The sequence below is a fragment of the Panthera onca genome, chromosome B4 (assembly GCF_046562875.1).
Source record: "Panthera onca isolate mPanOnc1 chromosome B4, mPanOnc1 haplotype 2, whole genome shotgun sequence".
NCBI classification, from domain to species: Eukaryota; Metazoa; Chordata; class Mammalia; order Carnivora; family Felidae; genus Panthera; species Panthera onca.
In genome coordinates this window covers 123,471,517-123,498,480 of record NC_138345.1, presented here as the reverse complement: position 1 = coordinate 123,498,480, position 26,964 = coordinate 123,471,517, and the positions used below count along the sequence as shown (strand labels likewise).

At 44.2% G+C, this 26,964-nt stretch overlaps 1 protein-coding gene across 1 annotated transcript in view; it reads left to right on the top strand.

Moving 5' to 3' along the window:
• The window catches only part of LOC132695274 (putative tetratricopeptide repeat protein 41), a 79,869-nt gene that overhangs the window by 41,811 nt on the left and 11,094 nt on the right, over positions 1–26,964 (top strand). Inside the window, 7 exon segments of the mRNA XM_078449544.2 lie at positions 1,967–2,165; positions 3,009–3,187; positions 13,020–13,159; positions 16,326–16,497; positions 23,025–23,172; positions 23,931–23,958; positions 23,960–24,084. Of these exon segments, the coding sequence (XP_078305670.1) occupies positions 1,967–2,165; positions 3,009–3,187; positions 13,020–13,159; positions 16,326–16,497; positions 23,025–23,172; positions 23,931–23,958; positions 23,960–24,084 (991 nt within the window).

Sequence of the window (26,964 nt, the reverse complement as noted above, 5' to 3'; positions counted from 1 at the left end):
GGCCCTCAACAGATTGGATGAGGCCCGTCTGCAGTGGTGAGGGCAATCTCCTTCACTCAGTGGACTCATTCAAGTGCTAGTCTCTTCCAGAAACCCCCTCACAGGCACACCGGGAAACAGTACCTAACCAGCTCTCTGGGCATCCCTTTGCCCAGGAAAGTTGACATGAGAAATTATATGGGAAAATCACAGGGATTTTCATATCCTTTCATATCTCACAAGGATATTTTTGTAAAAAGATAAACTTAGGGCACCTGGGTGGCTCAGTCGGTTAAGCATCTGACTCTTGATTTCTGCTCAGGCCATGATCTCATGGTTCATGAGTTGGAGCCTCACATCAGGCTCTGTGCTGGCAGCATGGAGCCTGCTCAGGATTCTCTCTTGCCTCTCTCTGCCCCTCCCCTGTTCACGCTGTCTCTGTGTCTCTGAAAATAAATAAATAAACTTAAAAAAAAATAAACTCAGTGTTTTTTATGACAATGTTTTGTACATGTTAAGCATTGTGTTTAATACTCTAAATCTCGAATGCGGGGTAATATTTGTCCCAGTTCTCTTTCTCTCTCATTCCCCACAAAAATGCCCTTGCCATGCTCAGTGCAAGGAGGAACTTTCCTTCCTCTTCCATGGGTTTCTGAAGCAGGTGTGCCATCCAGCCCTGTGTCCCATTCATCTTGTGAGAAAAAACATCAAGCAGAACATTTTAAACACTTCTATTTTACCTTTCAAGGATAGGTATCTTGAAGTTCTTCTTTTTTTTTTTTTTTAAGTTTATTTATTTATTTTGAAAGAGAGAAAGGGAGAGAGAGAGAGAGAGAGAGAGAGAGAGAGAGAGAGAATCCCAAGCAGGCTCTGCACTGCCAGCACAGAGCCTGACACAGGGCTCGAACTCACGAACCATGAGATCATGACCTGAGCTGAAATCAAGAGTCAGATGCTTAACCACTTAACTAACTGAGCCACCCAGGCACCCCCTTGAAGTTTTTAATGAAACCAAGCCCTTCTGTTTTTAAGCAGGTTGTTTCTGGGTAGTAAGATTGGTTGGAATCATTTCTCTTTGCTAGTGAAAGCATAGTAAACTTGGCTCTAACATCCAATTTGCCGTTAATTTGCTTAGCTCCCCGTGGCCTAGATGAGACCCAGGTGGCAGGTGAACTTCTCCAAATTGCGTGTCCTCAAATTTTGGAAAGTGCTTATTTATGTGGTAGCCGTGGTATATGTTTAACATAGAAAAGTGGGTTACAAATATTTCTTTGGGAGAGGGGAAGACACCATGAAAAATGAGCATGCTCCCTAGCTTCTCAAAAATCTGGGTCAGTGATCACAACTGTAACTAATTCTTTGGTCAATTCAGACTGACTTATAAGAAGATGCATTTTGGGTGGCTCAGTCAGTTAAGCATCCGACTTCGGCTCAGGTCATGATCTTGCAGTTTGTGGGTTCGAGCCCTACATTGGACTCTGTGCTGACAGGTCAGAGCTTGGAGCCTGCTTCAGATTTTGTGTCTCTCTCTTTCTCTGCCCCTCCCCTGCTCGCTCTGTCTCTCAAAAATAAACATTAAAAAAATCAAAGAAAATATATTTTTAATATTTCAGGTTTTTTTTTTCAAGCTACTGTTTCATTGTGTCTATGGCCACAGAGCTGTTATCTACTGTATGTTTTCATACACTAAGAAGGCAGACGCATTCAACTGTCACTGATTTTTCTTTTTTTTTTTTTTTTTTTTTTTTTTAATTTTTTTTTCAACGTTTTTTATTTATTTTTGGGACAGAGAGAGACAGAGCATGAACGGGGGAGGGGCAGAGAGAGAGGGAGACACAGAATCGGAAACAGGCTCCAGGCTCTGAGCCATCAGCCCAGAGCCTGACGCGGGGCTCGAACTCACGGACCGCGAGATCGTGACCTGGCTGAAGTCGGACGCTTAACCGACTGCGCCACCCAGGCGCCCCTGTCACTGATTTTTCAATAGGTGTGGTCACTCCTGTCAGAGAAAGCCGTCCATATACCTTTCAGAACCCAACAAATCACAAGAAGACACATTTCCACCAGATCTTAGTTCGATACTTCCAACGGCAAACCACTTTCTGGAGGGTATTTGAGGAGCTGCCGTGGCATTTGAAAATGAGTGGCTCCTGGGGGGGTTTGTGCAGCTTTCTGTCAAGTCCTAGGTAAGACGTGTCCTCTTTATGTGGCATTTGGGCAGATTTCGTTCCTCCTTTGCCAAACACTGTGTTCGGATACCCATGGCTCGTTTCAGCAGGGCACATTCATTCACTTAGTCGTTCGGCAACCCATTCATTCATTCGGATGGGCCCATCATTCAGCACCAGTTTCTGTGGCTGATGGATTCCCAGCGTTGCTCCATTGGATCGTCTGGCTCTGCAGTGTTCTCTTCCCTCCTGAATCCACATGGATTCCTCTCAGAGAGGAGGATTCCAGAGAGAGAAGGACTTGTGGCTGGGCAAGGACAAAGGATTGGCTATATTCTCCTGCCAGACCCACCTAATCTCCTCCCTTTCCTTTCTTCTCCCTCCTCTCCACCCTTCTCCTTCTCTTCATCTCCCCTACTTTCTTGTCCTCTTATGTACCCCTTTGGCAGACGTGTATCATTGACCCACTCTGTCTCCCATGTTCTTGGAGGCCCCGGGGATGCAGGAGTGAGTGAGATCTGGCTCTATCTAGCTGGGCAGATGTGGAGCCAGAGAAGAGCCACACATGGGGGACAGTGCTTCGCTAGAGCAAAGACCCAGAGCTGGGCACGCTCGGGACAGGGAGGGGCTTGCTCCGCCTGGTAGATTCGGGGAGCCTGCCTAGAGGAGGGGCCTCCTGGACAGAGACGTGGCAATGGCTTTGACTGCTTAAGAGGGACAGGTTCACATCTATCTGGTGACCTACCAAAGTCGTAGTGGTCAAGGAATTTATGAATAGGCTAATGGAATGGGGCAAATCGAACAGCTTCCTTCAAGGCATGAAATACTAAAATGACTCACATGAATTCATTGTGTTACAAGTATCACAGATTCTGTATCGAAGATCCAAAACCTGAGCTTCTGGACATGGCTGCACCTCATCCACTACTGGAATGTGTTAGCAGAAGTCGGATATGATGCTGCTGGGGCCTATTTACTCACAGTGGCCAAGGTTAAAGCTGAGAAGTGCCATAAAATGAGGAAGAGACATACACCGTCAGGTACAGTGAGTAGCTAGGTTTCCATAGTCCATTTCGCTGGGATGTTAAGTGGCCAAGAGTTACTGTTCTCCCGTTTCCTCATCTAATTCCAATCACTCCAACAGACCTCCCTGTGTGTTCCTACCCACAATGTAGGCCACCAATTTCTGAAGCTAGGAAATGGGGGGGGGGGGAGTGTTAATTCTGAAATGGCTCCTCTGTATCGTCTTGCTGTGGCTGTTTCCTATGCATTTTTTCTTTCTCTATTTTCTCGTGGCTTCAACCACACTGCTAACATCTCCCTCCTTGATCTGCATTTGCAGCCTTGATGGCCTTTTGGAAGGTCGGTGTATGTGACCCCTTTCCTGAGAGCCACCTACAGTGTTGCTGCTCGATCAACAGCTTTCCTGAGTGACCAGCTGGGTAGTTCAGATGACATAGATGCAAATCCGAATTATTTCGGATACTCCCTCCCAGCTTGTTCTTTCCGTGTTCCCTCCATTTGCTCACAGTGCCCCCAGCTCCCTCCGGGCCCCTCACTCAGCCCTGGAGACACGCCATTGCTGTCGAGGATGGCTTCGATCTGAATTGCGATGGCAGTACTCGGACTTGCTGCCTAAGGGCTTGGATCTGGACAGCACTTTGGCTCATATTTCTTCCCTTTCTCCCTTGCCTGTCTCTCTCTCTCCCCCTGTATTTCCGGGCTCACTAGACAGTAATAACACTCATTCATTCTTTCAACAGATAGTAACTGCGCACCTTCTCTGGGACATTGGACTCACTGGGCGCTACTGACATCATCAGTGAACTAGTTCAACGAATTCAACACTAGTTCAAAAATGACCCCTGCTCTCATGGTTTTGCCGTCTAGTGGTCATAATAACAGATCTTGAGCATTTGTCACGGGCCAGGCTCTAAGTTCAATTCTTTTTACGTCTTTTGCTTGATTCACGTCAAATCTCTGCAGTCCTGCTAATGCCTTGGTTGAAACTCAGGAAACTGAGTCTCGGAGAGGTGAAGCTGTTATGCCCAGAATTCGTGATTCCCAAATACCGCCAGGGAGCCGAGTCCGATGCAAAAGCAAAGAGCCTTTATTCGAGCTAGCTCGAGCTCAATCCCCTACCTGCACCGATGCAGCGGTGAGATACCAGGGAGAGAGAGCGAGTTTCAAAAGGACAAAGGTTTTATTGGGGCCTAGGGGCAGTTGGTGAGGTAATGGCTATGGCCTCAGCCGATTGGCTGGGGAAGGGTCCTGGGGAAGGGTCGGAGTCCTGTTAGGCAGGTGAGGGGGGTGTTACTCAAGGGGAGGAGGTGTGGTCAAGGTGAAGGACACAGAACAAGATGGAGTCGGCCGGCGTAGGCCCGCCCTTTCAAAGCGAGTTGCCCAAGGTCTCCCGGGTAGTTAGGAGTGGATTTGGGCTGTGGTGTTCCAGCATCCCTTTTGGTCCTTAAGCATGTAGACTTTACCTGTATTCTCACTGCCACGTATGAGTTATGTACCTTTGGAATTTCTCCGATCCACTAAACCCTCCGTGTGGAAGGACCCAAACGATCCTCCACAGATTCCAGTGTGTCGAATAAAGCCAGGATGCCTCTGGAATTGCATCAGTGCTTAGGGCTGTAGGGCGGAGGAAGCAGGGAGGGGGCGGGAGGTGGTGTGGGGGGAGCATTGTATGTCATAGGAAGCTGGAAGCTAGCCCCCAGAAGAGATCTTGAGGTGGGGGTGAAAGTCCTTCCTGATGATGTCACCCTGCTTGTCGGCACATGGTTGTTATGGTGATGGAAACGCCTGGGGGCTGGGGGTTGCCAGTGGGAGGAAATCACCTAACATTTCAGCGTGTGAGAATTTTCTGGATGTAAATGAGCCTAGTTCAGAATGTGTCCCTTTGAGTTAGGCTGGAGACATGTGCAGGGCTTTCTGGTGATTCCATAAGCATGCTGCTCTGAGCTGCTGCTGGGTAGTCTCTGCTTACTCCAAGCCCCGGGGGGCTCCTTAGCAGGGGGTCCCGGCCTCCATCGCTGCTGCCTTTGCCACCTTCCATCTTCCTCATCCCCCGTGTTCAGTCTTGGCCGATTCCCATAGATTTTACTTGGGAATATGGCCTCTTGCATCCTCTCTCTCATGGCAACCAGGCCCTCATTCCCTTTCTCTCATCAGTCTTCATAAAGCAAAGCAGAGTCAGTCTATGGCCATTTGTGTGTGTGTGGGGGGGGGGGGGGGGATCTTCCTGAAGTCCTCCCATTTGGGTTGCTGAAAATAGAAGTCATAATGTTACAGCAAATACTCAGAGCCCAGGAAGAGACAAGCCCACGCACTCTCGGGGAATCAGAAAAGACTGTTTATTGCCCACGGGTGCTGGCCCAGCGGAGTCACCTCCAAAGGCTGAGCCCCGAACCTTGGCATTGGCCTCCTTTTATGGCTGGGAGGGTAGGGGGTGGAGAGACAAAACAAAAAGGGGAGGGGGCCCTTATCAGTGGTGTTATCTGGGCAGTTAGTTGGTGGAGGCAGCAGGCAAACAAGATTACGGAAGCCAAAAGTATGCAAGGGAAGCCTCGGGCATCTGGCTAGCCCCTTTTATCTTGTTTTTACTAGCTTTTCTTCTCAATAAGACTTGTCACCAAAGTGATAGAATAGCCTTTGATTCATTGGAATGGGTTTAATGATAGCAGGAATCCTGTAGAATCATCAGAGGAGGCTTCCAGGGGTCTGGTTGCTGTCTGGGCCTCCCCCAGACATGGCTTTTCCTACCGTGGTTATGTAGCCACACGCAGTCCTGAGACATTCTGCCCTCCTAGGGTGCTGCTGGAGGCAAGGCCCTTAAGCTGGAATGTTCTTTCAGGCAGGTTTTTGAGAAATCCTGTATTATGGGCTGCGGTCTCAGGAATTGCTTGCCACTTCAGCCCTGTCCTCCCTTCTAATAAAGAGGTCTGGGCAAGCGTGCTTTGCCATGATTACCAGCTGATCCTCTGAATTAATTCAAGCGTTCACTGAGTGCCTGCGTCGTGGTGAGCCTGGTGCTAGATGCCAGGGACGCAGCAGTGGACAAGACAGACAGGGCTCCTGCCCTGATGGAGCTTATGGTAGAGTATAAAACAGACCCTACTGAGAAGTGCAGCTGAGGGAGCGGTACACGGTGGTGGTGGCCTGGCCCGGAGCCCGGAGCAGGAGGTGTGGCCTTGTCTCAGGAACTGCAGAAGCCACTCTGAATAAGTGACATTTCATCTGAGGTTTGGAGGAGGAGTGAGAGCCGATGGGACAGAGGGCCGAGGGAACAGCATGTTTGAGGACCCTGAGTCAGGGGGAGAGTGATGAACCTGAAGAATTCAGCAAGGCCAGTACGGGTCCAAGAGAGGGTGGGCAGGCTCATCAGCCTGATGGGGGAGCCGACGGGTGTGTGAGGTCACTCCCCACCAGGAGTCTGTGGCTGCAGCTCCGGAAAAGAATGCGTGCCCCGCCCCCATCCTAGGGCCTGCCGCCGGACTGTGTGCTTTGGCTCCCCCTGGTGGCTGTGATGAGAACCAGAACCCTAACTTGTTCGGTTGGTGGAAAAGACGCCTGGCTCTGAGTCTGGAAATCGCTTTTGCCCCGTGCTTCCTGCCTGTCCACTTGCTTCCTGGGTTTGCCCTTCCTTGCGAGATGCCTCTGGGCAAGTTACATCTCTGAAGGAAGGCCGGTCGGGAGGTCTTTGAGTCTAGAGGACAACGCCATGGTCGGGTCAGGTTTTACAGATTATCTGTGATATGATAAGCTTGTTTTTAGCTGGAGTCCTGGGTCACAAAAAAGTAGAGAGAATCCATGTCTGGCTGCAGTTGCATTTTTAGACAAAGTCAAACACCAGAAGAGACAGACTAAAAACAGATGTGGCAGAAGGACTGGTCCCAGAATGGCTCCATGTTGGCAGATGGCTGACTACCCTCCCAGGTGGCAGATGTGGTGGGTTGGGGAGAGTCATATTGTTTTGCAGGGTCAGGCTTTCTTGTTGGAGCAAAGGGTAAATGCATTACAGTGCAGGATCTTGTCAGAAGGTTGTAGTAAATGGGACAATATCAGCTTTTCATGAGTAATGTATGATGTTTTGCCCTCTGATACTTTTGGAAACTTCTAAATATTTTAGATGGAACAAATCATTTATTACAAATAATTTAAAAAATAGCTCAACAGAAAAATAAAAAGAACAAAAGACAATTTACAGTAGCCACAGGAAATATGAAATATCCACGAATAAATGTAACAAGAAATGTGTGGATCTTTATTTTTATAAAACTGTTTCAGAATTATAGAAAATAAAATTTTAGTATATAGGGAGACATACCATATTCTTGGATAGAGCAACTCAATATTGTAAAGCTGTCGGTTCTTCCACAGTTGATTTATGTACATAAGACAATTCTAATTGAAATCCCAATGGGATTAAAACATTTCTAAATTTTCAAAATGATTTTAAAGTTCTTGGAGAAGAAGATATGTGAGAGTAAGAGTTTAAAATAATGAGGGCAATTTGAATGTCAACTTATTTAAACATATTATGAAGCTGTAATAATTTTAAAAATGCTACTGGGAGCAAAAATAGACAGCTCAGTGGAACAAAATAGAAAGCTCAGGTACAGACTCAGGTATGGATATAAAAAATTAGTAAGTGATAGAAACTTTTCAAATTAGAAAGATTATGGAATAAATTGAATAAATAGTGCTGTGATAATGGTTCACTACTTGGTAAGAAGTTAAGTTACCTGAGCCATTACACCAAAATAAATCCCAAGAAGATTAGAGTTAAATGTAAATTAATGAAATTTTATGTTAAAAAAAAAAACTATAAGAAAATGTTGGCGTCTAAGCAAGAAAGCAAAAGAGTAAATCACAAAGAAGACAGTCGATAAATGTGTCTAAATAAATGAAATTACATGTAAATCAAAACAAAACAACACAACTCAGAAAATTAAAAACACAATTATAAGACTAGTGATAACTGGCAAAAATATTTGTGACATACGTGGCAGGCAAAAGATTAATACTTTTAATAAGTAAAATGCTCTTAAATAAAATAATGAGCCCTTCAATAAAAATAGGCAAGATCTTGAGCAGGCCATGCAAAGAACATTTTTAGTTCTTGTCTGACTTTACTTCTTATCACTGATGGATATATATATATATAGTTTTGAGAGTGAGAGAGAGAGAGAGTGCAAGTGTGTGTGCACGCATGCGAGCAAGGGAGGGGCAGATGGAGAGGGAGAGAGAGACTCCTAAGCAGGCTCCACACCCAGGGTGGAGACTGATGCAGGGCTAGATCTTACCATCATGAGAACATGACCTGAGCTAAAATCAAATGTGGGACGTTTAACTGAGCCACCCAGGCGCTCCACCAAGTTTTGAATTCTAATAAGGTCTAACTTAATCAGTATTTTCTTTCATGGGTTATGCTTTTTGTGGTGTATTTAATAAATCATGACCAAAACCAAGGTCACATAGGTTTTTTTCTGTTTCCTTCTAAAACTTTTGTAGTATTTCATTTTAAAAAAAATTTTTTTTCTAACGTTTATTTATTTTTGAGACAGAGAGAGACAAAGCATGAACGGGGGAGGGTCAGAGAGAGGGAGACACAGAATCTGAAACAGGTTCCAGGCTCTGAGCTGTCAGCACAGAGCCCGACGTGGGGCTCGAACTCACGGACCTCGAGATCATGACCTGAGCCGAAGTCGGCCACCCAACCGACTGAGCCACCCAGGCGCTGCTGTAGTATTTCATTTTATATTTAGGACTATGATCCATTTTGACTATGTGTTTTGCAAAAGGTGTAATATCTCTGTCTAGATTAATTTTTTTTCATACGGATGTTCAGTTGTTCCAGAACAACTTGTTAATTAAGACTTCTTCCATTGAATTGTCTTTGCTACTTTGTCAAAGATCAGTTAGACATCTAGAGAAGATTTATTGGTATTGTATTGAATTTATAAGTCAAGCATCTTAACAATGTTGAGTCTTCCAGTCCATCAACATAGAATCTCTCTCAGTTTATTTAGATCTTCTTTGATATCCTTCATCAGAATTTTGTGGCTCTCTGCATATAGATCAAGTACATATTCTGTTAGATTTAGGCCCAAGTTTCTCATTTATGGGGTACTATTATAAGTGGTATTGTGTTTTAAATTTCTAATTCCAATTGTTCATTGCTGGTCTATAGGAAAGCAGTTGGCTTTTGTTTATTAACCTTGTATCCTGCAACCTTGTTATAATCACTTACCAGTTCTATGAGTTTTTTGTTGATTCTTTGGGATTTTCTACACAGACAGGTCTATCATTTGTGAACAAAATCAGTTTTATTTCTTCCTTCCCAACATGTATATCTTTTATTTCCTTTTCTTGTCTTATTGCACTAGCTGGGACTCCCAGTATCATTCAGTAGGAGTGGTGAGAGGGGATATCCTAACCTCAGCTTTTTACTGCCATCGGTGGCTCACCAGCCACCATCACCTCTCACCTGGCCTATCGTAATGGCCTCCTAACTAGTCCTCCTACTTTCATTTTTGTTCCAAAAAAGTTCCATTTCTGTTTAGTAGCCAGAATGAGCTTTTAGGAATATAAACCAGATCATGTCACTTTCCAGGTTAAGATCATTCCAGAGACCTGCTGCTGCACTGATACTAAAATCTGAACTCCTCAGTTTAATTTATAATCGTTTGTATAATCTACCCCCGACATGCCTAGGTAGCGTCATCTTATAAGAATCTTCCTTTTGGCCTCTAGATGCCAGCCACTCTGGCCTTCTTTCTGTCCTTCAAGTACATTCTGCCTTTTGGCCTTGGCACCAGCTGTTGCCTCTGCCAGGAATGTTCTTCCCACTCATATTTTTGTAGTACGAGTTCTTTCTGGTTATTTAGATCTCAGCCAAAGTGTCACTTTCTCAGAGTGGCCTACCCCATCTGATGTTATACCTAGTCATTCTCTATCTTGTCAGTGGGTTTTAATTCTTGGCATAGCTTTTACTGCTACCTGACTTTGTCTAGTTTCCTTTTTGTTTTTAAATTAATTAATTTATTTTTTATTGTCTGTCTCTGCTCCCTGCTGCCTTCTCCTCTCTGACCCTCCCAGCTGCTGGGATGTAAGCTCCACGAAAGGAGGACTCTGCCTCTTGCATTCACTGCTGTGTTCTTGGCACCCGTAGCAGCACCGGGCATGGTGTGGCTGCTGAATGGCCCCTTCCTATGTCTCCACCCTGATCCTGAACCAAACAGCTCGCTCTCTCTGCTCTTCAGTCCCCTAAGCACCTTGCTTTTTCCTGCCCTAGAGCCTTTGCATTGTGCTCTTCCTCTGCCCAGAATTTTTACACCCTCCCTCCCTCATTTTGCTACAACAGCTTCTATTCTTTTTTAAACTCTCAGCTCAATTGTCATTTCTATGGAGAAACCTCCCGTAGTTCATATCACCATCTCTTTCATGGTTCTTTTCATGGTTTGAATTTATATTCATTTGTATGAAGGATAAACTGTCTGGATGTAGCCCCACTTAGCAGGATGGCTTTCTTATACTTGGTGTGTCCAGAACCATGTTGAAGATGACGCATGTCCCACTGGCATGCCACATGTGATGGTAACGTTGATCGCATTTTACTAGAGCGAAATGGATGTGGGGCTGTCACCATTCACACAAAATTTTAAAAAGAAAACTTTACCGGGGCGGCGGGGGGGCATCTTTATACTCCATTTTTAAACCTGTCTGAAACCATGGCTTGGAGCCAGCAGAGGAGGCTGTGGCTGTGGATTCCAGTGCAACCATCAACACTGCTATTCGGGCAGTTAAACTTTACGCCCATTCCAAGCTGTAAATGTTAGTCACCCCCCCCCCCCCCCCCGCCCCACGCCCCATAAAGAGACCATTAACTTAAAAAAAAAACACATAATGTATAGGATGATCTCAAGTTTATTTTTTTTTGAGAGAGTTTATAAATAAGTTTATTTATTTTGAGAGACAGAGAGAGCACAAGCAATAGAGGGGCAGAGAGAGAGAGAGAGAGAGAGAGAGAGAGAGAGAGAGAGATCCCAAGCAGTCTCTGAGATCTGCTCTGAACCTGAAACAGGGTTTGATCCCACAACTGTGAGATATGACCTGAGCTGAAATCAAGAGTCGGATGCTTAACCAACTGAGCCACCCAGGTGCCCCTCAAGTTTGTTTTTAAAAAATGTGTATGGAGCATCTGGGTGGCTCAGTCGGTTAAGTGTCCAACTTCAGCTCAGGTCATGATCTCGAAGTTCATGAGTTTGAGCCTCATATCGGGCTCTCTGCTGTCAGTGCAGAGCCCTCTTTGGAGCCTCTGTCCCCCCACCTGTCTCTGCCCCTCTCCGTTCGTGTGCTCTCTCTCTCTCTCTCAAAAATAAACATTAAAAAAATGTGTTTGGATACATGCAAAAGATCAGAGGTGCATACAACAATATGTTAATGCAGATTATCTTTGAATGATGCAATTATGAGTGATTTCTTCTTTGTACTTTTCTATATTTCTCAATTTTCCTATAATGTACACATACTAGTTTTATAGTGAGAAAAGTTATTTTCTTATCTATCCCAACTATATGTTTGTGCTAAGTAAATGAACACGAGGATGTGGTCAGTGGCAGGAAGGGTTCATGAATGAAGATTTGTTGGAGCACTGAGATTGTTGAATTGAGTGTGGAACATAGTGAATAAACATAGTCCATTCCCACCTGAGCCCTTGACAGGTGGGCTGGACCTGGTAATCCTCATAGAATTTGCAAGACCAAGCCGGCCCTGGGCAAGGGCCCATCCCTTAGCTCTTTGTCCAGACCACCCTCAGCTGCTCTAAGCAGCTACTTACAGTTCTTAGATTCCTTTGTCACTTGGCTTGACCCACCAGGTCTCATACCCACCTTAGGTCCGTTTGCTTGGATGGCCACTGTGGACGAGAGTCTTGTCTCTCTCCCTTGACTCTGATTTGGTTTTAGCTCTTGGACTCGAAGCACTACAGCTTTGGTTCAAAGCGTCCTGGCCTCTCTGTGGTGCTGAGGGCTGCGATGCTTTTTGTTGGGAGCCTGGGATATTGTCTGACACATAGTAGATGTTCAATAAATGTTTGTACTGTGCACAAATGGTGATCCCTGGAGAAGTTGGCAGAAGGAAAACAGGAGTGCATTCATTGTCTGGGTGGCCTACAGCATGAGCGATGGAACAGATGAAGAACAAGGAATATATTTTTGTCCAGCAGATTAGATGCAATAATTTGAAATGAAACAGTCGTCAAATGTAGAAGTTTGTATACTGGGATGTTTGGGAAGAAAAATTCTGAAAATGATGACTTTGTAGTACCATGTATTTAACTGAATCTTCAAGTTAAAAAATTCTGTGTATTTTCATTTGTATATAATAGGGTATAACACACACACACACACAAACACACACACACAGACACACACAGTATGTTCCTTATTTGGTCCTTTTAACATTTTGTTCTTTCTGTCAAAGCCAGTAATTCAAGATAGTTACAACAGAGGGCAGAATTGTGTAAGTAATTTAAACACCTTTTTATTCTTGCCTGACAATGCCCCCCAAGTTCAAATTGCAGCATTATATAGACTGCACTATAGAAATACTCTTTGACTCTCTGGTTTTCAAATTTTACGTATCAAAAGATCATTTAAAAGCATTAGAGTTGTTGTTTATGTCATTGTTTGAAATACTTGGTAATATATGTAAACATTCATAAAAGCAAAAAGCTAATCCCTTGAGAGAGAAATACTGAAGTGTGGATAATGTGTTTAACTCCTGTGTCAAGATTAAGTATTGGATGCTCTTTGTTCCTTTCTGAATATGCTTTAGGTTTATTTACCTTTACTTCCATTCTAGTGCTGGAATGCAGGCTTTTTGAGGTTACCACCATGGACAAATGCCGATTAATGTTCTTTATTGTGAAATTTCTGAAGCTTATGGGCAAGATCAATGAAGCAGAAGGATTATTCTTGACTGTCGAGAACATGTTAGTGCAGGTAAAGTGGGAAGCCGCTTTATTTTTTTATTTTTTTTAAATTTAAAAATTTTTAATTTTTCATATAATTTATTTAATTTACATCCAAGTTAGTTAGCTTATAGTGCAACAATGATTTCAGGAGTAGATTCCTTAGTGCCCCTTACCCATTTAGACCATCCCCCCTCCCACAACCCCTCCAGTAACCCCCTGTTTGTTCTCCATATTTAAGAGTCTCTTATGTTTGGTCCCCCTCCCTGTTTTTATATTATTTTTATTTCCCTTCCCCTATGTTCATCTGTTTTGTCTCTTAAAGTCCTCATATGAGTGAAGTCATATGATATTTGTCTTTCTCTGACTAATTTCGCTTAGCATAATACCCTCTAGTTCCATCCATGCAGTTGCAAATGGCAAGATTTCATTCTTTCGGATTGCCGAGTAATACCCCATTGTCTATATATACCACATGTTCTTTATCCATTCATCCATCGATGGACATTTGGGCCCTTTCCATACTTTGGCTATTGTCAATAGTGCTGCTATAAACATGGGGGTGCATGTGTCCCTTCGAAACAGCACCCCTGTATCCCTTGGATAAATGCCTAGTAGTGCAATTGCTGGGTTGTAGGGTAGTTCTATTTTTAGTTTTTTGAGGAACCTCCATGCTGTTTTCTAGAGTGGCTGCACCAGCTTGCATTCCCACCAACGATGCAAAAGAGATCCTCTTTCTCCGCATCCTCGTCAACATCTGTTGTTGCCTGAGTTGTTAATGTTAGCCATTCTGACAGGGGTCAGGTGGTATCTCGGTGTGGTTTTGATTTGTATTTCCCTGATGATGAGTGATGTCAAGCACTTTTTCATGAGTCAGTTGGCCATCTGGAGGGAAATTGCTTTAAATCATTCAGATGTGATTCCTTTTGTGTTAGATATTTTCAGCCATCACTTACCTTTGTTCCTTTGTAAGTTAGTCCACAAAGAGAGGAATTAACAATAAATAACAAATAACAAATTAATTACATCAATTAGAGAAGAAGCTAACTTTAATCCATACCCCAAACTGTAGATTAATGATGACAAGAAGTGAATAGATAGGAGTCATTTTTGAAGGAATATGTACCAATAGGTGCCAGTTTGTGGGAGGAAAAGAGGAATGTTGATAAAGCAAAAAAAAAAAAAAAAAAAGAATAATTGATTGAAATGAACTAATAACAGACCGATTAAGGTCTTGGTTATGGTTTTAATTGGTTGTAATTTTCACAAAGATGTTGGGGAAGGTTGATTATCTTGTCTCTATGTTGATTTTTTTGGAAATACTAACTTTTGGCTTTCTTGAATACACTGAAAGTTTTATTCATAATGCATAACTATGTTTATGATGACATTTAACTGCCCTTTAAAATAATTATAAATTTTTACTGATTTCAGTAGACCAAGAGTGGTATAACCGAAGACAAAACTGTTTTTATTTTAAAACAAAGACCTTCAAGTTTTGATAAAACACTGCCTCTGCCCCCATCACACACATCTTTATAGAAGGAATTCTTTAAAACATTTTTTTAAATGTTTATTTATTTTTGAGAGAGAGAGGGGGAGAAAGACAGAGTGTGAGTGGGGGAAGGGCAGAGAGAGAGGGAGACACAGAATCCAAAGCAGGCTCCCCTGATGTGGGGCTTGAACTCACGGAGTGCAAAATCATGACCTGAGCCAAAGTCGGATGCTTAACTGACTGAGCCACCCAGGTGCCCTGGAAGGAATTCTATCTAAAGAGATTAAGAAGACCTACCACTATAAGTATCTCTATGGTGGAGACCATGCTTATTTACCAGTTTTGTGTCCTCCGTGGCATATTACAACCTACGGGTGCCTCATAAATGAATCAGTGAGTCAGTCTGAATTTGCAAATAACTTCATGTCCTTAGAAGGCAGCACAGGGTAGTAAAGAGAGCATGTGAGGTTTTCGGGCTGACCCAAATTTAAAGTGCTTTGGCACTTACTGTTGTGTGACCTTGGCAAGAATTTTGACCTCAAGGGGTTGTTAACAGGGTCAAGTAAGAAAGCGTACAACCCACTGCACACAATGTATGGCACATAGTAGCTGTTTTGTGAGTGCTGTCTATGGGTTATAAAGTAACGGAGGCCTAGGTTAGAAATAATGAGAGAGCTTGATTTACACAATTTTGGCCACTCCTTGGTCTTTCAGGGACTGGAGTCCAGTGATTCTCTGCTGTCTTCTTATGACTGTGGACTTTCCCCCTGCACCCCCGATTTTTTTTCCCCCATGAGATCCAGATGTTCATCACTGACAGGTGTCTCTCTGGAGAGCACCAGCTATCTTATGAGGTAATCACTGAAGGCCTGGTTGCAGTCATTCACTTAGTCATTCACTCATTCATCTACTCACCGAGGGCCCAGCCTCGCCTGAGCACTGTGCCAGGAGTTGGGACGAGAGCGGTGAGCGAGGCGGGCGCAGTCTCTGCCCGCGCGGAGCTCCGTGTCTGGCTGGAAGTCCCTGCCAACGTCCCCAACGGTGATGAAGCATCATCTGTAAAATACATGGCTGTGAACCGACAAGGCAGCTTCGCAGGAGGCGTGTCAGAGCTTAGACCTTCGAAGGGCATTTCCCTCTTCAGAGAACTCCTTTGGGAGGCATCAATCTTAGGATTCCGCTCTCAAAATAATTTTGGTAGAGTTCTGGGGACTAGCCACCGTGGAGATTATTGAAAGGATTTTCTTCAGGCTCTGAGGGTACTTCCAAAAGAGACGTTCTGAAACTACTTTGGTGATGACGACGTCTTTGAAGTAGGTGCCCACCCTTCTAGAAGGGGGAGGTTCTCATTATTTGTGACATGTTCTCATTCTGTACTCCTATCACTGTCCTCGCTACTTCTGCTGAAGTTATTGAAAAACTTGAATGCATGGTTTTCAATGGGGAGGCAGTTTTGTCCCCATGGGAGTATACGGCAACGCCAGAGAGATTTTTGGTTGTCACAGCTTGCGGAGGGCAGGGTTGCTACCGGCATCTAGTGGGGAGAAGCCAGGAGCACTGCTATGCACCCCACGTGCATAGGACACCCCCTCACTCCACTCCACACACACGCACAACTCGGAGTTAGCCTGCCCCAAATGTCAGTGGTGCCCAATCTCATGCGGAGTTCCCTCAGGACTGGTGTCCTTTTCATTTTGTGCAGACTCAGCCCCTGACAGAGATGCTTCCCAAAGTACAGAATGCTACTGGAGAACTCTATCTTGAAGTAGGGATGACTCAGGAGGGGTTCCAGTGTTTCCAGAGAGCATGGTCGAACCTGATGGATATTTCCCCCAGCGACGTGAAAGACGGCCAGGACTTAGTGAAGCAAAAAGGTATGGCGGACACGTGCAGAGAGAATAACCCGATGGGTTTCAGAGGTAGATCGACTCTGGGCTATTCCCACCCACCAAGAAAGGGGAGTGGGTGTATGTGCTTTTGTGCACTTGAGTATTTTGGCGGGCAGGTGAGGGTTGACCATTAACCCTCCTCTTCTGACAGAGCAGCCTTAGGGCATGTTGAAGGCCGTTGTGTTGTGCCTCAGGAAGGGGGCCGTTCAGAGGACTCTGAAGCCTGCCTTTCTGGGTTTGAATCTCACCTCTCCACTTACTGGCTCTCTGCCCTTAGACGCATGACTCAACCTTTCTGGGGCACCTTTTTCATATTTATAAGGGACGGATAAAAAGAGTGTCGATTGCACGTTGTTGTGAGACTAGAGGTGTTCGTAAGAGACCATGAGACATGCAGAATGGTGCCTGGCATATAGTTAGGTCCTCAAGGGAGCCGTTGCTTTATTCTCCAGCATTTGATGCCCGAGGCTGCTGTGGTACCGCTAATAGAGCAGAGACAAAGAATGTTTAGTGAATGAAGATATTAAGCATTTTCGACCCACTGATTTACAGTCAGACTAAGCTGAAGGATTCTAGACTTGTGCCATATTGAAATGGCTGCATTCATTAGCTTTTGTTGTATAACAAACCACCCCAAAGCTCAGCCATTCCAACAATGGCCATTTACCATTGTCCATCGTCTGTGGGTTGGCTGGGGGCCTTCCACAGGTGTGGGGTGGGCTCGGCAGATGAGCGCTGGGCTCACGCGAGTGTCTGAGATCAGCAGGCAGGGCCAACATGGCTGCCTGGTCTACCACGGCTTCATGTAGATGTCTGATGGTTGTCTCCTCAGATGACGGGGTGGCTGGACCATGGGTTCCTCATCCTGCAGGAGGATAGCGAGGGCCCGTTCACTTGGTGGCTCACAGGATTCCAAAAGGAGGGGAGCAGAAGCCTGTGCCCAGGCACTAACCTAGGCTTAGAACTGGCACAGAGCCCCTTCAGCAGCATTCGATTGGTCAAAGTGAGTCACCAGCCTTCTCTCAAAGGTGGAGAGAGACTCCACCTCTTTCTTTAATTTTATTTATTTATATTTTATTTTATTTTTTTAAATTTACATCCAAATTAGTTAGCATATAGTGCAACAATGATTTCAGGAGTAGATTCCTTAAGCCCCTTACCCATTTAGCCCATCCCCCCCCCCACACCCCCTCCAGTAACCCTCTGTTTGTTCTCCATATTTATGAGTCTCTTCTGTTTTGTCCCCCTCCCTGTTTTTATATTATTTTTGCTTCCCTTCCCCTATGTTCATCTGTTTTGTCTCTTAAAGTCCTCATATGACTGAAGTCATATGATATTTGTCTTTCTCTGACTGATATTAGCATAATACCCTCCAGTTCCATCCATGTAGTTGCAAGTGGCAAGATTTCATTCTTTCGGATTGCTGAGTAATACCCCATTGTCTATATATACCACATGTTCTTTATCCATTCATCCATCGATGGACATTCAGGCTCTTTCCATACTTTGGCCATTGTTGATAGTGCTGCTATAAACATGGGGGTGCGTATGTCCCTTAGAAACAGCGGGGCGCCTGGGTGGCTTGGTTGGTTAAGCGTCCGACTTCGACTCAGGTCATGATCTCACGGTCCGTGAGTTCGAGCCCCACATCGGGCTCTGTGCTGACAGCTCAGAGCCTGGAGCCTGTTTCAGATTCTGTGTCTCCCTCTCTCTCTGCCCCTTCCCTGTTCATGCTCTGTCTCTGTCTCAAAGATAAATAAATGTTAGAAAAAAATTAAAAAAAAAAAAAAAAAAAAGAAACAGCACACCTGTATCCCTTGGATAAATGCCTAGTAGTGCAATTTCTGGGTCGCAGTGTAGTTCTATTTTTAGTTTTTTGAGGAACCTCCATACTGTTTTCCAGAGTGGCTGCACCAGCTTGCATTCCCACCAACAATGCAAAAGAGATCCTCTTTCTCTGCATCCTTGCCAACATCTGTTGTTGACTGAGTTGTTAATGTTAGCCATTCTGACAGGGGTCAGGTGGTATCTCAGTGTGGTTTTGATTTGTATTTCCCTGATGATGAGTGAAGTTGAGCATTTTTTCATGTGTTGGTTGGCCATTTGAATTTATTCTTTGGAGAAGTGTCTATTCATGTCGTTTGCCCATTCTTCATTGGATTATATGTTTTTTGGGTGTTGAGTTTGATAAGTTCTTTATAGATTTTGGATACGAATCCTTTATCTGATACATCGTTTGCAAATATCTTCTCCCATTCTGTTGGTTGCCTTTTAGTTTTGCTGATTGTTTCCTTCACTGTGCAGAAGCTTTTTATTTTGATGAGGTCCCAGTAGTTCATTTTTGCTTTTGTTTCCCTTGCCTCTGGAGACGTGTTGAGTAAGAAGTTGCTGCGGGCAAGATCAAAGAGGTTTTTTCCTGCTTTATCCTTGAGGATTTTGATGGCTTCCTGTCTTACATTGAGGTCTTTCATCCATTTTGAATTTTTGTGAATTGTGTAAGAAAGTGGTCCAGGTTCATTCTTCTGCATGTCGCTGTCCAGTTTTCCCAGCACCACTTGCTGAAGAGATTGTCTTTATTCTATTGGATATTCTTTCCTGCTTTGTCAAAGATTAGATGGCCACTAATGTTTGTGGGTCCATTTCTGGGTTCTCTATTCTGTTCCATTGATCTGAGTGTCTGTTTTTGTACCAGTACCATACTGTCTTGATGATTACAGCTTTGTAATACAGCTTGAAGTCCGGGATTGAGATGCCTCCTGCTTTGGCTTTCTTTTTCAAAATTGCTTTGGCTATTCAGGGTCTTTTCTGGCCCATTAAGGATGATGTTAGCATTGGGTCGTTCATATATGGCTTTTATGATCTTGAGGTATGATCCTTCTATCCCTACTTTCTTGAGGGTTTTTATCAAGAAAGGATGCTGTATTTTGTCAAATGCTTTCTCTGCATTTATTGAGAGGATCATATGGTTCTTGTCCTTTCTTTTATTGATGTGATAAATCATGTTAATTGTTTTGCAGATATTGAACCAGCCCTGTATCCCAGGTATAAATCCTACTTGGTCATGATGAATAATTTTATTAATGTATTGTTGGATCCAGTTGGCTAATATCTTGTTGAGGATTTTTGCATCCATGTTCATCAGGGAAATTGGTCTATTGTTCTCCTCTTTGGTGGGGTCTCTGTCTGGTTTTAGAATCAAGGTAATGCTGGCCTCATAGAAAGAGTTTGGAAGTTTTCCTTCCATTTCTATTTTTTGGAACAGCTTCAAGAGAATAGGTGTTACTTCTTCCTTAAGTGTTTGGTAGAATTCCCCTGGAGAGCCATCTGGCCCTGGACTCTTGTTTTTTGGCAGATTTTTGACTACTAATTCGATTTCTTTACTGGTTATGGGTCTGTTCGAATTTTCTATTTCTTCCTGTTTCAGTTTTGTTAGTGTATATGTTTCTAGGAATTTGTCCATTTCTTCCAGATTGCCCATTTTATTGGCATATAATTGCTCATAATATTCTCTTATTATTGTTTTTATTTCTGTTGTGTTGGTTGTGATCTCTCCTCTTTCATTATTGATTTTATTTATTTGGGTCCTTTCCTTTTTCTTTCTGATCAAACTGGCTAGTGGTTTATCAATTTTGTTAATTCTTTCAAAGAACCAGCTTCTGGTTTCATTGATCTGTTCTACTGGTTTTTGTTTGTTTGTTTGTTTTGTTTGTTTGTTTTCTATATCATTAATTTCTGCTCTAATCTTTATTATTTCCTGTCTTCTGCTGGTTTTGGGTTTTATTTGCTGTTCTTTTTCCAGCTCCTTAAGGCATAAGGTTAGGTTGTGTATCTGAGATCTTTCTTCCTTTTTTAGGAAGGCCTGGATTCCTATATACTTTCCTCTTATGACTGCCTTTGCTGCGTCCCAGAGGTTTTGGGTTGTGGTGTTATCATTTTCATTGACTTCTATATACTTCTTAATTTCCTCTTCAGCTGCTCGGTTAGCCCATTCATTCTTTCATAGGATGTTCTTCAGTCTCCAAGTATTTGTTACCTTTCCAATTTTTTTCTTGTGGTTGATTTTGAGTTTCATAGTGTTGTGATCTGAAAATATGCATGGTATGATCTCGATTTTTTGTACTTGCTGAGGGCCAAATTGTGTCCAAGTATATGGTCTATTCTGGAGAACATTCCATGTGCACTGGAGAAGAATGTATATTCTGCTGCTTTAGGATGAAATGTTCTAAATGTATCTGTTAAGTCCACCTGGTCCAATGTGTCATTCAAAGCCATTGTTTCCTTGTTGATGTTTTGATTAGATGATCTGTCCATTGTTGTGAGTGGGGGAGAGACTCCACCTCTTGATGGGAGGAGGCATAGAGTGACAGTGCAAAGGGGAATCAGTACAAGTTGGCATGGGGGGTTACGGCTGTTTTTGCAATCTACCACCATGACTAGAAGATCAAAGGTCACCTTGGGCAAGCCACTTCTCCTCACTAGATATCATCTATAAATCCACTTTGATAGTAATAGTTCTCATGTGTTGAATGCTTGTTATGTATGACACTTTATGCTCATGATCTTTTATCTTCAAATATACCTGATGTGGTATGTATTGCTACCCCCATTTTATAGATGAGGGAACTGAAGGTCAGAAAGATAGAATAATTTAAACTACTTCAGCTCCCACAGCCAGCAGATTTGGAGCTGGGAGTTCAAGCTAGGCCTGTCTGACCCTAAAGTCTGTCTGCAATAACTCCTCACTATACAGAATCTCTTCTAGCATTGATGTGTATGAAGCTATAATCCTTGATATACAGAGTATAGCTTCTGAGGCACCCTCATGCAGGCAGGACTGGTTACAGGCATGCTAGGACCTTGGTGAGCAGAGGACACCAGGGGGGGAACCAGGGGCACTTAGGTGGGTTCTGGGACTGGCCTTCCAAAGCCAGCTGGGCAGTTCAAAGTACAGAGCTCCAAGGAATTGAGCAGACCTTGGCATGGGGTAGACAAATGTGTTTCCCCAAGGAGGTCAAACCAGCAGGAGGGGTGGGGTCCCGCTAAAAAGAGATGCTTGAGGGTAGATCATTGTCCTTATCAGCAACTTTGATGGGGACCCACTATAGCTCCAGGCTTCTGACAAGAGTCAGGCCAGGATTCAGGGCCCAAGAGAGCAGATAAAGGGAGAGGGGCAAGGATTCCAGCCTGGCCAGAGCTCATACATTCAAGAACTGTGTACTGAGCACCTGCGATCCACCCAGGGCTTTGCTGAACCCAGTACAGTGAGCAGGACAGTCACCAACACTGCCCTCTAATGGAGGTGACAGGTAACACACAATGATTGCAGGTTGGAATAAATACAATGGAAGACACAGAGGAGCCACAGGTAGAGCTTAAGCAGGGGGAGAGTCTGCCTCTGAAGGGTCAAGAGGGCATTTAAGTTGAGACATGTGGTCCTGGCAAAGGAGACAGCATGTGCAGAGCCCTGGGGTGGGAAGGGGCTTGGCCTGTGCTAGCCGTGGGAAGAGCCTCCCTGAGCAAAGGGCAGGAGGCAGCTGGGCCCTAAATGTATCGGGCCTTGGGCAAGCATTCGGATTTTATTCTCAGTGAGGGGGAAGCCGTTACAGAGAGTTAGGCTGGGGATGGCATCATCCGATTTCTGTTTTGAGACCACTTTTGCTGCGGTGTGGAGAATGGACTACATGGCGGGTGAGAGGGGACATTGGGAGATCGGGTACATGGCTCTATCCCTCCCTGATGCCCAAGTGAAAGACGTGAGGCCCTGGGTGAGGTGGGGGTGGGGCAGTGAATGTGGTCCCACTGATGACGGAAAAGATGCCTCTTGACAGTTTCATGGTAATCTTCTATAATCACAACTGAATTCCATAGCACAGGGAGTTAAGTCTGATTTTCTTTACTGCCACCAATGCTGGACTAATGCCTTCTGGGAACATTGTTGGGGCTTTTTCTCTTCCTAACAAAGTAGGGCTTAGAAAATCCTTTCTGCATTTTAGGACTCTGTATTGGTGTCAGAATATATAACTCTCAATAAAGGAGCAAGATGCTGGGCCTTTGCAGAAGGTACATCCCCAAGGCAGTGTGTATCTAGGGGTAGCTCATGATTTCTTAGTTGGATTTATAGGGCTAATTCATGTGCTTCTTGTTGTAAGCTTTATCATTTTATTATTATTGCAAGACTGTGCTGGCTGCCTTCTGTAGGACTTGGCTACCACAGTGATGATCCATATTCTTACTTAATTTCTGATCTATTCATTTGCAAAACGGTCTCAGAATTCAGTTCCAATCTGTTGTCTTAGCTCTTCAGCCTTGTAATTGCTGTGCACACACAAATTCGTTGTATGAAAACCAAGCCCTGTGCAATGTAGGCCAGGAATTGATTTATTAAGAAAATCCTGGCTATTGGCAGTGATGAAGAAATGATGTTAAATGCTCTGCCTATTGACATCTTAAGTCTTTTGTAGAACAAAAAAACCTTAAGCATCGTCTTCTTTGCCAAAATGTATTCTCTGCAGGCAGAGTGCTGAACAACCTGGTAAAGTCAGCAAGTGAAAAGTACTTAAAAGAAAATCATATTTTGGAATGTGCTACTGAAATTTCCAGCTTTTTGGACAACAACCCCTGTGACCAGGCTACCATGAAATACACCGAAGGTGTTCTGATGTAAACACGAATTTTTTTCTTGAAAAATTATTGTTTTCTGTACTAGTTTTTATTGTTAAGATTAATATTCTTTTTTTTTAACATTTATTTGTTTTTGAGAGAAAGAATGTAGCCTGAGTGGGGGAGGGGCAGAGAGAGGAGGACAGAGGATCTGAAGCAGGCTCCACGCTGTCAGCACAGAGCCCGATGTGTGGCTTGAACTCACGAACCGTGAGATCATGACCTGAACTGCAATTAAGAGTCGGCCTCTTAACCGACTGAACCACCCAGGTGCCCCAAGATTAAGATTCTTAAGCCACACTTGTTAATCCATTTTCCATCTAACTGGGTGAAGAAATGCCAAATGTTAGCATTTCTATCCTCTGCTTCTGTGGTTCTCAACTAGGGGTGACTTTGCTCCTCGGGGCACCTCTGGTAATGTCTGGAGGCATTTGGAGGGGTTCTTACTGACACCTAGTGGGTAGAGGCCAGGATGATGCTACACATTATACAATACACAAGACAGCCCCACAACATAGTACCTAGCCCAAGTGTCAATAGTGATCGGGTTGAGAATAGTGTCTAGTTTCTTATAAGATATTCACTTATCTCCTTATAAGTCACTGTGAAGGTCTTGAATCTCTATATTAGAAACTGCTCTGCTGTTCTGTTTCTTTCTGTATAAAATTAAAGATGTTTGTAAGAATTACCTTTGATAGTACAATGAAGTAGCCAATAATACCTTACCCAGTAAAGACACACATGCATTTTATTCTCAGATTTGCTGCTGGAGACACGTCTCTTGCAAAAAATGAGACGTCAAGAATGCTTAAATATCAGGAGAAGTTTGTTTGGTGAGAAAAATATCCTAGTTGGAGAAATTATGGAATTTTTAGCAGATTTACTATCTTTTCTACCGGAAGAGAGTGAAAGGTAAATTTATATCAAATGTTCTAAGTAGCGTGTCTTCTCCTCCCCCCTCCCGCCCCCCACCAAAATACCAGTGGCTGGGAGGTCTGGGGTTGACCCACCGAGGGTGCCTCACTTCTTTGACTGCAGCCTTGTTCAGAAACCTGAGAGTTCTGTCCCTGTCTGTCAGGACACTGACTGTAATGTATTTGAAAGGACCTCTTGACCCACGAATTGTGTAGAAGTTTTTGCAGTAGGAAAAATACAAAGGGGTGTGATGTTGTTGTGTTTCCCTGAATCACTCCCAGGCCTTGTGAGGAAGATGTACAGCCGACCCTTAAACCGCACAGGTGTGAACTGTGTGGATCCACTTATATATGGATTTAAAAAAAATAAATACGGTACAGGACTGTAAATGCATTTTTTCTTCCTTATGATTTTCCTCATAACATTTTCTTTTCCCTAGCTTATTTCATTGTAAGAGTACAGTATATACAATACGTATGATATACAAGTCTGTACTAATTGACTGCTTATGTTATCAGTAACACAGTCAACCGTACACTATTAAAGTTTTGGGGAGTCAAAAGATATGCACATTTTCAGTTGCACAGGGGTTGGTGTCCCTCTCCACCCCCCCCCCCCCCCCAGCGTGGTTCAAGGGTTAACTGTATTTATATCGTGACTCTGTGCAGGTCTCAGCTCCATTGTCTGTGGGGCCACACCCCATGGGTCTCCTCCTGGAAGACCCAGGCTTTCCCTCTGTGTTTTCCTTCTCCTCTCCTCGCTTGGGAAGTCCCCTTCCTCTCCTGTGACGCTTGGGGCTTTCCTTCTGCTCTCCACACAAGGCAATGTTAAGGCTGTTAGAGAAAAAACTGTTCATAATGATGTAGGGCAGGCCTGGCCCAGGGACCCAGAGCGGGGTGCTGTGAGACCAGCTAAGGGGTCCTTGGCTTCAGGCAGGATGGAAATCAAACGTGAGCCAGCAGGAGGTGAAAGCAGAGTTTACTGAAAAAAAAAAAAAAAAAAAAAAAAAAAAATATATATATATATATATATATATAGAGAGAGAGAGAGAGAGAGAGAGACAGACAGGCAGACAGACAGACAGATGGGGTGTCCAGGAGACTCAGAAAGGAAAAGAGCGCGAGTCTCATTTTTGCTTGGGGTCTGGGAGTTTTTACTGAGGATGGCGGTCTGGCGTACATGTCCCCTCAGGCATCCAGGAACCAGCTAGATCAAAGATGAGGGCCCGGGTGTTAGTTCTTGGAGCCAGGGGTCCTTGGCGTGGAGATGTCTAGTGCTTGTGGTCTGGAGTACCCGTGATAGCTTCTTCTGGTCATTCTCGCCCGGCCCGTCCTTAGATGTTATCTATTCCTGAGAAATCATTAATTCCTTGTCCCTGGCAAGGAGGACATATGCTCTTTGCCTTCTGAGGCATGTGTAGAGTGGGTAGGGGTGCAGGTCCTAGCAAGAATAAAAGCCAGAAAAGAAGGAAAAAAACAACTTTTTCTCTCATGGAGTCCCTTTGCTTTTCCTGTCTCAGTAACACTTGTTAAAGAAAGATAAGGTGGACTTTTTTTCAGGTCCTGCAGTGAGGTTTTGCAGGGGAGAGATTGGACACAACCCCCAATACAAAGAGAATTTGTGTGTGGGGGGGATCGGTGGACGGAAAATTGCTGAGAAGAAACATCGGGGGTGAGGAGGATTCAAGCTCAATGGACCTAAGGGGATTCTTTTTTTTTTTTAATGTTTTCTTAAATTTTTTTAATGTTTATTTATATTTGAGAGAGAGCGCAAGTGGGGGAGGGGCAGAGAGAGAGGGGGACAGAGGATCCCAAGCAGGCTGTGCACTGACAGCAATGAGACCTGTGGGGCTTGAACTCACGAACCGTGAGATCATGACCTGAGCTGAAGTCAGACGCTCAACCGACTGAGCCACCCAGGTGCCCCCGACCTAACAGGATGCTTGCTGAAAGCAGGCCGGCATGATCAGACCTCACCTGGGGTATGACGGGGAATGAGGAACCCGGTTTTGACAGTGATCAGACATCAGGGGGCGGGGAGTCCTCTTTAAACGGACTTATCAGGATTCTTGCTAAAATTGGACGGTGCAGAAATGAACACAGACATCTAAAAGTTAAGGCCTGTTTGAGAAAGAGTGAGAAGGCCGTGAGCGGAGTTTGGTCAAGGAGAGATTCGTTGTCAGTTCCTGTGTTTGGGAGAGGGGTATAGGTGTCATCCTATGGGTGGAATCAGTGTTAGCATCTACCACTTCTCTCGCCAGATGGGTGTGAGAGAAGGTTCTTTGTGAGTCCAGACGCTGATACACCCCACCCTTCCTTTGGCTCTGGCTCACACCCTCTCAGAGCCGAGTCAGCCAACCGGAAGGCTGGAGATGCTCTAGGTTATATTACAAAGTTGTGGAGTTTTTGTAGTTTCTGTCCCTCCTCTCTCTGTTCTCCGTCTTACCTCTCCCCAGACAGGCAACCTCTTCCCACTTTTGCTCCCAGGAGGGATGAGAGGTTGCCAATGGGCACTTAGTCTTTCTTGGAGTATTCACCTTCAAAAGCGTAGCCCAAATGAGCACGTAGTTAGGGTTAACTTTACAGGTGCTGTCCCATTCATTTCCTCGTTGGTAAAATGAGAGTGAGGATAGTGTCTTCCTCACAGGGTGACTGAGGAAGAAGAGATCCCGTCTGTGAAGTGCTTAGCGGAAAGCCTGGCACATTCCAAAAGGGCTCATTAAATGGGGTTCTTAGTATTGTTATTTTGCTCCGCATCAGGTAATTGTTTAGGTGCCGGATACCAGATAAGCCTCCTTTCGTTCCCCTTAAGACCCGCACCTGTGAACAGAGACAGGCCTTTCTTTAGAGAAGCAAACAGCTTGACAGTGAAACCAAT